Source organism: Melanaphis sacchari, unplaced genomic scaffold (assembly GCF_002803265.2).
Source record: "Melanaphis sacchari strain LSU unplaced genomic scaffold, SCAv2.0 Contig41_pilon_pilon, whole genome shotgun sequence".
NCBI lineage: Eukaryota > Metazoa > Arthropoda > Insecta > Hemiptera > Aphididae > Melanaphis > Melanaphis sacchari.
The window spans coordinates 1-11,550 of record NW_020271269.1 but is presented as its reverse complement, the minus strand read 5'-3'; the positions used below and the strand labels follow the sequence as shown (position 1 = coordinate 11,550).

At 30.0% G+C, this 11,550-nt stretch overlaps 1 protein-coding gene across 2 annotated transcripts; it reads left to right on the top strand.

Moving 5' to 3' along the window:
- Window positions 1–632: 632 nt before the first annotated feature.
- On the top strand, window positions 633–7,425 carry LOC112597468 (transcriptional regulator ERG homolog). 2 transcript variants are annotated; one of them, XM_025343529.1, is made up of 3 exons: window positions 633–1,216; window positions 6,020–6,266; window positions 6,861–7,425. In XM_025343529.1, the coding sequence occupies exons 1-3, from the start codon at window positions 1,105–1,107 to the stop codon at window positions 7,198–7,200; spliced, it is 699 nt and encodes a 232-aa protein (XP_025199314.1). In that variant the 5' UTR covers window positions 633–1,104; the 3' UTR covers window positions 7,201–7,425. The 2 variants fall into 2 exon arrangements, with proteins under 2 accessions (XP_025199314.1, XP_025199315.1); XM_025343530.1 differs by lacking the exon at window positions 633–1,216 and adding an exon at window positions 2,622–2,701.
- Window positions 7,426–11,550: the final 4,125 nt, after the last annotated feature.

Here is an 11,550-nt window from a genome sequence, read left to right as displayed (position 1 = left end):
TGATGACATTAAATACGCATAGCAAGCAAACATCGAATATAAACATAGATCTATACTAGTGTATCTATATAGACTATAATAGGTACTATAATTGTAACGTTTTTATATATCGCGTAGTATTATAAACCAATGTAAAATTTTGCGTTCAGCCGTTTCGAAGCATCGAAGGTAAGACGAAATTCTGGAAAAATATCATCGTTTGGTGTCTTAAACTGAAAGCATGTGCGTGCACACAATGCGTTAACGACATTACAAACCATCATATTCACGCGCATAAAATAGGCGGCATAACAAACACACAACGACTTGACGTGTAAACTCGGTTCGTTGTACAGCATATTATGAATATGCGTCGTATCGCCGTCGGGGCGCAGGAAAATCGTCGCGAAGGCGTGGACTCGTGTCGGAAGCTGGAGGCGTGTATAAAAAAATGGTGTTTTCGCGACCTATCGGCGGGTGGCTCGAACCGCCGCCGGGGCATCTCGGGGCTTAGGGTTAGGGGTGGGCGGCGGGTGGGGATGGGTTAGCGCTATGGAGTAGGTCTATACGTATCGCGAGATGCGTGGAGAAAAATCGCGGAAAACCGTTTATGCGGATCAGTCGCGCCGTTATATGTGAGTATAATATATTATGATACTGCTGCAATCATCGCACCTAGTGCGCATTGCTGTTACGACAACGGTCGCGTGATGTCGTTGCCAGTGTACACGCGCTCCTCTCGCCGCCGACCGTTCGACATGTAATAATGCGTAGCTGTAACAATACCGTTTTACGCGATATATTTTGTACTGTGATAATACGTGTTGCATGTGCAACGTAAATATACTTTTTATATAATAATTATGTATCGTATTAATTAATCATATATATATATATATGTATAAATATATACGTATACATTGATTACGGCTCAAAGTAGTTTATGAAATATATCGTGATTACCGCCGCCGTCGTATAAACGATCACTCGCGTTCGTCCGTGCAATAATATATATATATATATATTGGATTACATTTAGATACGTCGGCCGAGCAGATGATGTCTACTGCAACGACGTGAATATCGTGTGATCTTACACGGCAGTCTGCGCGTACATAGGTATAGATGTGGCAACTGTCGGCTTGCGATCGGAATGATCTCAGGAGACACTTGCAGATGGCCACCGCCCTCAACCGGGCTAAACCGTTCGGACATTCGGCTCAACTTTTCTACAATGGTTTATATAATATTATACAATATATATTCACATAGATATTATGCGATGTAATACGCGGATAAGTAAATTCATTATTATACAGGGGTCCACACAATGTTAGACCTATTTCTATTTGTTTTCTGTTATAAATGTTCGCAGAAAATGAATTACGTCCCATGATATCTTTTTCATACGAATTGCAACTCGATATTATTTAACAACTATATGTGAACTGCGTCCGATGTCGACGTCGATACTTCATTTAATAATTTTTTATGAATTAATTTTGATGGGTTATCGTAGAGATCGTCTATTGGCTTGAGTTTTAAATTATGTCTTAATTTTTGTCTATTTCATATTTCAACAGAATAATTTGCATGATTATACTCATTAGCATGTTCAATATTTATTTTTTTTATTATTTAATTTAATATATATATATATATAACTTGCATGATTTTGCAATAGGTACATCCAACGCTGTGTATAATTTTTTAATAATTTTAAAAAACAGAATAGCACACGATAGTTAACGACACATAATCGAAACACATATACTAACCTCCGTATACGTTTATTTTATGAGTTTCAAAGTATTATTTGATAATTAACAGTCATAATACTCATATCCATTAATGACATAGATAATAGTTTACGATTATACAAATATCAGATAATTGGGATGCAATTATAATTGTATAGAAAAACCGGGACAAAATTCGTATGCGGTCTAAATGCGTGACCAGCTGATTTGCCCGATTTGACTTACAACAAGTAGTCTGCACCACCTAATAAAATATTATGTTATCTTCAAATATATTGCATCATAATATAGTAAAATAATAAAGAAAAATTATTGCATCATCCATTATTCTTCTTGGTTCTTATAACAGTGGAGCTCCAACCTGTCTTCTTTATTATACTATTGTTCGGTTGGTTTAACCACTCACTAATGTAGTTTTTTAAAGACGACTTTATAGTTTTACCTATATGATTGAGTTTATTTCAACTTCAAAATGTCATTATTAGTCACATGAATTGTACTAATTCTATCATATCTATCCATAGAAAAAGATCGTTTTTTTCACAATAACATCTCTGTTTATCCGATCTGGTTACTTTTATAAACACATTATATAATATAGATTCCGATAAATGAATAGGAAAACGTACTGAAAGATAAAAAAAATCAATAGGGTCACATATTGAACCAATACCTTAAAAATTAAAATATAAAATAGTATGATCAGTGACGCGAATGCTGTGATATTTTAAGGTAAATTGATAATTATAAAATAATACCTATATAACTATACAGAGTAAAAATATTAATATTTTTTTTTTTAATATTTTTTTGCTATTGGTTTCAAATCATTTAATATTTAAAGAATATTTTCAATAATAAATTATAACGCTTATACTGTTAAAAGGAATTATCCAGTATTTGAATATGTGATGTAAAATGGAATATATATTCAGTAGGTATGCCTCATCCTTTATTTTTTGGTGAGTAAGTAATGGTATTCTTATAATTAGTAGGGTGATAACTTATAACTAACTAATGAGTAAAGAGGATAAACACTAGTTTCAGATAATTTTTAAGTTGACCACGCCACTGAACATACTATTTGGGATATGCATGATATCATCATACTATTTTGCAACAGTAGCATGTTATTTATACACATAAATTAAATTAATATACATCAGCCTGATAATTATTGTTTAATGTTTATGTTACGTATTTTATAATAATAAAGTATAAAAGTTATTTTAGTTATTTTTACCATACGTTAAAAATGATAAGCATTTTTTTAACGTAATGTACGTATACCGTTATAAAAATAAAGATTATAAGAGTTAAGAAAGTAACATGATGAATAATAAAATAAATTCTTTTTTTGATAATAGTTATGCATTATACTTTGTCTCTAAACTATTATAATGCATGTGTGCTAATATAGATGTAACATATGATGCAGCGGTATACGCAATCATAGAAGTTTAAATACATTAAGAGGATGCCACACACCTGTTATTAATTGGTGTAGTGTTTTCTAAGTTTTATATTGTCATTTTAACGTAGGTAAATCAGTTTTTTTTTTTTGTACCTTTTGATTATTAGCTACATGAATATATATGATTTTATTCATACCTGTCCGAATCCACGGACAGCCTACTTCAAAAATACCGCGTTTCTCTATACTTTAAATCAATTAATATTATTAAAAATAGTTCAACAAGTTTTATTTATTCAAAATATATCCTAAAATATTATATACATATATTATTCTGGGTAAAATTCATAACATTTATTTCATACTATTAAATTAATTTTTGATGTATAAATGTGAAACACAGCCAAAAATATTTATTTATTTTTTTTGATTTATTGAAATAAGTCAGAGAAATGATAAAATCATATTTTAATTGTTCACTATGGTCTATGATCATTTATATAAGTCTAAACCTATGTATAAAACAAATAAACAAAACATATATACAATAAACGCACATGTATTTTAATCTTAACTTGATCTGAAAATTGCGATTAACTGGGTAATAGCTAGATATTTTTGCAAATATTTTAGCAACGTATTTTATAGGTTTCATATTTAGTTTATACCAAATTCTCCAACTTGTTGAGTTAAAAATATAATATTAAAATATTAAGAGTTGGTTGATATCTTCTATACTAATTATTCACTAATATTCAAACGTTATACAGAGTGATAAAGATTTGCAATATTTGATTTTTATAAAAATATTTGTTAACTACGAAGTAGGTAAATGTCATATATACGAGTACAATTTAGTATAAAGTTATATTTTTAATATGCAATATGAATTAATTAAATACGGCGTGTACTTGCGTTGATGATTATATAATAGATATTGCCTATTATACTGTTTATCAATATTTTTTTATAGATTATGTTTGATCCATATTTATCTGTTCTTTATTTCTAATTATTATTTTAAAGGTAATCTAAAGATGATGGCGATGTTGGACCCAATCGATAACCCGTTAAATTGTTTAACGTTTAGTTACCTATGTCTTACTTGATTTAAATATTTCCAATTTGTTTATTATAATGAGTATTTACGATTGAATTAATTAAAATATGTTTAAACAAATATTACGTATTATAAAAAAGTAAAAATAAATATAATTTTTTATCAAAACATTTTAAATACTTTCCAATTATTTGTCTATAGTACCTATCTACAATTTTATTTAAATATACATAATAATAAGGCTGATATCAAAATCCCTATTTAAATATATTTTTTAGTTACTATTTTATTATTTAGAATAAAATTAACAAAATATTGATAAATATCTACTTAAATTACTGTAACATTAACATAATTATATATAAGTTATACACTTATTATTTTAACTTAACACATTCTTTTTAGTATGATGGCTTTATCCTGCAATACATACGTAGTTAATGATATTTTTTTAATTTAAGCGGTTTTATGATCTAAGTCCACAAGGCACAGCGGGCTAATGGTTTACAATGTAAAAAATTCAAAGTTCTCTTAATATTGTTCAGTATCTTACTGTGGTTATTATTAAAATTTAAATAGATTTCAGCGATATATCTTATACAAAAGTATAAATTCTTGTCTTTTAATGTAAATACGAGTATATAATATTAAAAATGGATCACTTGTCGCATGATTATTCTTTTATTGTTTTAATTTATTTTTATTATCTGATAGAAAAGTTCATTAGTTCAAACCAACTTGGGTTTCCTAAGCAAGTTACCATAAGTTAAATGCATTTTAAATGAGATTGGTAAATGGTATTTTAATTAACTACAATGTATATTCAAAGTTATCAATCAACGGTTTTCCTATTCACATATTACGTGGTCATAAACACAAAATAATAATTAAAAAAAAAATATAATATTATCTAGAGATTAACACCCAGGTTACTTTGATCAAAGTAGTTGATTTTAATTTGTACTGTTTGAACTATGTTAGGTTAATGCATTTAAAAAAAGTATGTTTGAACTAATGTTTAGAATTTGAATTTTTAATAATCTAATATATGTTTATCGTCTATAATAATTAGATTTTATTCTTTTTAATCACCTACTTAAACGCAATAAATCACGTTGTTTAACTACTTACACATAACATATAGGTATTAGTGGATAAATAAAAGTTCAAATGAATTTTTAATTTAGACATTCCCCCTCCCCCCAAAAAAAAAAAAAATTATGAATGAAAGGACTCGTGTTTATTTTTGTTAAATAGGATTACCCAGGATTTGGGACCTCCTGTAGCTCTGCGTTGCTTATCATACATATTATATTTATAATGCCTACTATTAACCCTTCAATATATTTAAAAAGATTTCAGAGCAATATTTGTTTTCTTCCTCAGATTTAATCGTTGCATAGACAAAACGCATTTAGGTAAAATATTTTTTTGCGATTTATTACTTATTAGTAATCTTAAAGTAAGACATACATCGAAAATATCATAGGGAATAATATTTTTATGTATTTGACATAGCCGTTTTATATTTTAATATTATTTAACTTGATTTAATATTCAACTTGATGTGGCGGATGCGCTTTGTCTATGTTGCGCATGGTCCAGAGAAGGAAAACAATTGTTGTGTTCTGACATCCGCTCAACACAATAAACGTATAAAAACATTACGACGTATGTCTTTCAATTGTAAGTCAATTCAATGATAATCTGATGGTATATTATATTATGCTATGTTATGTGGTTTGTAACTGTCTAATTTCCGTATATTATATTATGTCTTAAAAGTGTTGGCGTGTTCATTTACAGATCCATACGAGGTGGTCAACGCGGCTAGCAGTCGACTTGTAGCCCAAGCAGCCGCGGGTTCGGGGCAAATACAATTGTGGCAGTTCCTGTTGGAGTTGCTGGCCGATTCCAACAACGTCGGGTGCATTTGCTGGGACGGTCCCGGTGGCGAATTCAAGCTGATTGACCCGGACGAGGTGGCCAGACGTTGGGGCGAACGCAAGTCGAAGCCTAATATGAACTACGATAAGCTCAGCAGAGCTCTTAGGTAGTATTTATACAAAATAAACATTATTCAGGAGCATAGCCAGGATTTTGCTTTGTGGTTAGGGGGGAGGGGGAGTAGAATAATTCATTATGTATGGTAAATTAATTAAATAAAGTACCTCTCATAAGTTTTATTTTCTGATACTTTGAGAAAATTTTAGACTTTTGCAGCAATCGTCATATAAATTACAATGCATATGCGATCAAGTCTTTGTCTTACGGTATTACGTTTACTGAACACCGCAAAAAGCATTTCAAAATTTCCCTCTGGCGGCTATACACCGCTGTTGTAAAATATAATATTATAAAACATTAAAAATATAAATATAGTTAATATAGTTAACTATTAATATAGTTAACTATTAATATAGTTTGGCTGAAACCTATAATTTTAGGTTATTATACAACCGATTTCTACTGTACGCGTGTACCTTTATTGGTACTTTTTCTTATTAATTAGGAAAATGAATCGATGATAATTTTCTTTTTATCGATGATTATTTGAATATTTAATCTCATTTGAATCAATTCTGTGCAATACATTTGTTATATATTTAATTTACGTGGTGTTGTAATTATTGTTGCGTTGCCGCAGGTACTACTACGACAAGAACATCATGACCAAAGTTCACGGTAAACGGTACGCGTACAAGTTCGACTTCCATGGACTGATGACTGCGTGCCATCAAAGCCAGCCGCAGATGCCAACAGCACAGACGTCTGGTCTTCAAGCAGCCGCTGGCCCATCATCTGTCGCCGTGCCGTCTACACCGTCGCCGTCCGACTTTGCCAACGGCCTATACAGCCAACAGCACGCTTCCGCTTCTGGTCCGTCGACCGCTATATTTCCGGCCGGGCCTTCTTACTGGACCACGTCCGCCGCGGGGTTGTCCACGCTATACCAACATCCGGCCGGGCCGCGGTATCCACCATAATCCACTACATCATAGTATATAATATAATATAATAATCTATACTAGAGATGGGTTCTCAAACTAGTTAAACACTCGAATACCACAAACTTCGATAAATTTGTAAACAGTACTTAATGAATTATTACTCAAAATCGAATACTCCAAACTCGAATATTTTTGAAAAATTCGATGAAAATAAAGTTCAATATCGATACTATTATAAATAGCATTTATATATTTTATGATATACAAATAACCGTATTTATGAAATACTATTTTTTTGGATGGGCTTTATCAGTTTTCATAATTTTATACTAGTTTTGTTATCTGATCAAAGTTCGAGAATTCAAAATGTTCGAAAAGTTCGATAAAAAGGAGATTGAATTCGATTTTGGACTATTTGAGAAAAAACGAAGTTCAAATTGATGAAAATTTAAGTTCGACCTATTCCTATAACATACACAAATGCTGTATACCCGCGCGCTGCAGTTATATCATACATTATTATGTTGAACAAACATTATCACAATATTATATAATTATTACCTATAACATATTTCTTATCATTTTGTTTCGTAAAATGTATCGAAAAAACGTTACGTAAACACAATATTGTTTATTTTTTGTTCGTTTTTAAGCATGAAAACAAACCTTAATATTAATAGTGCTAGTAATATATATAATCGGTATCACCTTTCGCAAGTATACTTCACGCCACTTATGTCACTACCTACCGTACAGTATCCGTGCTTACCTACTATTAAACGAGGGCGAACACACAGTTTTTCCTCTTCAGTATTATGTCACTTTTATTAAAACATAAGTAAACAAAAAATTATACTTCAACAAATATGTACAATAATAATCATTCAAAAATTATGACTTTTAAATCTTCATAGAGTAGTGTATTGTTGTAAAAAGATAATTTTAAATAATACAATAACCTAACCTACGTAGGGCTTTAAATAATAACTCTAATCTTTATATTTGATAAAAGGATCAATGATTCTCAATTCAAACTAATATAAAAAATAATTGAGTAAAATTAAATATTCTAAACGTGAAATTTAGTATATTATGTACTTTAGTAATATCTATATAACATAATTTGCAGATAATGACATCTACTTAAGAGGTTTACATTTTTTTATGTTAATTTACGTCGATAATACACTCAAGACTCTAATACCTTAATAATTATTAATGGTTTTTATATTTTTTAGTAAAATTATTTCATTAAATTCTTTTCAAAATTATTGTAGGTGTATAATACGATTAAATTGTATAAAATATAGTTAATTTGTATTTACAATTTTAATATCGAAATAAGGAATAAATTATTACTTAAAGTGGTTTTCTCATACATTCATAGTGCCTTTGGTTATACGAATAGTATCTTATGAGCTAGGTTGACACACAATACTAAAATAATTTTGACTGTTTACAGCATTAAATATATATATATATATACAGTCTGAAGTAAGACATTAATAATAAATATTATTTTACAATGACAGGTTATTTAAAAAGTTCAAATTATCAAATTTTTAAATAAAGGTTTAACTGCCGTTCAAAAAATTGAAAGTTCATTATTATAAATAATACTAAACTAAATAGGTAAATTGTGATTTTTTGTTGTACTTGTATGAACAGGATTTTTAATTACATGATACAAGATTGGTTATAACTTATAATATGGTCTCATTAGCGGTTATAACAATCATTATTACGCATAAATTCCTTTTGAACTATATATCGTATATGATAGATCTGCACATAATTATTGATTATTTTATCGTTAAATCATACTAAGCAAATATCTCTTAGTTAAGAGTTTTACTATCTATTATGTAAAACACTGCAGAGCGCGGTCGATATTAGATTATTAAGTATATTATTATGTATCATACAATAACAAGTTCCTTTAAGTTGACAAAACATATTATATTTATAATGTATACAATAATATAAAGTGTAAATATATAAATATTGTTGTGTTATTTTTTAATCATGTTTTGAATATTTTATTCTCATGAACAATTCTTAACTAATTTAACATACGAGTAGTATTGATTACGTGTATTTGATACTTCAAAATCAAAAGTCAACATTATAAATTAATTAGGTTAATATAAAAAAAAAATATTTTAACAGTTGATAACTGAATAACGTAATAAGACTTGTTTTTCTAATTTATTCGAACTTATTATACATTCATTAAATTAATTTACAATAAGCATATGTATCATTATTAGTAATAGTAATAATAGCGGTACATTAATAAAAATCAACCAGTTGTAAAATATTTCTTTAATCGCGCTTAGAAATGATTTTCGTGTGTGATAATAATATATTTGTTTATAAATATTGTATCAAAACACTCTAAACAAAGCGACACAGATTTTAGTCAATAAAAAACAAGCATAATATCCATAGGCGCAACTAGACCAATACTTTTGAGGGTGCACAAATAGTGAAGAGCTCACAGAGCCGTGAGGGCAAAGCCCCCACACCCCCACATCATTACTCCCATTACCGTTCACATTACACAAATAAAAAAAGTAACAGCTATAATATAAATATAGTATAATATCATTATAATTGTTGTTCCACGAATTACGAATAACTTCGTTTATGAGACCCGTATAAAAACGTTATAAGTCAAAACTTATTGTTTATTAGTACATTATAAAATAAGACTATATTATATAGTGTCGGTATAAAATATATATGTATACACTATACATTATGTATAGCAGGGAACATAATAGCAAATAGGAAACTATTTTTCTCAATAATATACATTATGATACCTTCAATAATTTTTAGAAAATGGATTTTATTTTTCGAGGGTGCATATTCCAAACTTGGGGGTGCACAAGTCCCCTGTGCACCCCCCTAGTTGCGCCAATGATAATATCAAACCGTTTTCATCATATGCTTGTATCACCATTTTGTCCATCATATTATTTTCTTCGTTTGCCTACTTGAGTAATAATAATAATATAAAAATATTTTCTAGGTATTCAATATGTGATTTAAGATAAATCCGTTGCTTAGTATTTGTTGATAATATCAAACGATGGAGCAGTATGATTGGTTCTGAACCATTACCAGAACCTGAGTGTGATAAGTACGAATATGAGCGTAGAATATATATACCTTCATATAGATTATTGACTAATTTTTATCGACGCGACTGATATTTTATGTGAAGTCTGCAATGAAACTATTTTTAATTTTCAACTGGTATTACCAATAAATGCCATCGGCAGCTCCTGTATTATAGACTTTTGACTCCTTTCCACCTTTAAAGTTGCGCCGACTGGACAATGTTATACATCACTTCTAAAATTTCAGGAACATTTCACATATAAAAACCACCGATCCAAGCCATTACCAAAGATATTATTTATTTTTATTTATTTATTTGTTTGTGGGAACTATTTAAAATAGAAACATTGATTTTTCATTGAAACCTAATGATTGCCATACTAATGATTCGACACGATTACAATGTAACAATATTAGATGAAATAATAAAAAATAAAGAAAACAGATACAATTACGACCAAGTACTGATAATGTAAACCAGATAATAATGTGAATATCATATAACAAATAGCCGATGTGCAAGGTGAAATATTTTGGAAGATTATGTTTTGGAGAATGAATCAGAGCAGATTAGGCAGAATGGTATACAGGAAATTAATTGCATAATGAAGCTGAATATGACTTACTAGAAATAATTCAAATTGTTGTTACCGGTATCTCACGGATGATACGTTTGCCCATTACGCTGTTGTTAATGTGTGACGCGGATACATCTGTGAGCATGCATACTTCGGATGGGGCGCCAGTGGTGGTTGTGATCTTCGTATGTAACTACGCTTTCTGTGCGGAGGTGCTGATATTTTATATGGTGACACCTGCTACTGTTGGATGTGCCGCCTGGCTCAGCGCGACCTGACAATGTGAGGTTTGGTACTATCCAGCAGGAATAATTGCTTTGCAATTGGCCTCACGGTTGTACAGTACCTGTATGACCATACTGGTGTATCTGTTGTCCTGTGGCGAAAATCAGGCTTGAATTTGGTTTCACTATTCTTTGAGTTCAAAAAGGAATTGGGACTCACTCCGAAGACTTATTCGTTGCACAGGACAACAGAAAAAGAAAGGAACGCTTACAGCGATGGTGTATAACGACACATTATGACGGAGAAACCCTCAACCGTGGGCTTCTATAACCTCAGCGGCAATAGTGTGATTAATGTGCGAATAAATTTTTATACGTTGATTTAATAAGTAACTATTTTCAGGATAAGCTGAAATAGTTCAATTTACACCAGATCATTTGAACAATACGTAACC

Excerpts from the sequence above, each read along its gene's own strand:
- LOC112597468 (XM_025343529.1), top strand. The coding sequence starts at position 1,105 with ATGTGGCAACTGTCGGCTTGCGATCGGAATGATCTCAGGAGACACTTG. Across the intron at positions 1,217-6,019 it reads GGCTCAACTTTTCTACAATG|ATCCATACGAGGTGGTCAAC; the intron begins GTTTATATAATA and ends GTTCATTTACAG. Across the intron at positions 6,267-6,860 it reads AAGCTCAGCAGAGCTCTTAG|GTACTACTACGACAAGAACA; the intron begins GTAGTATTTATA and ends GCGTTGCCGCAG.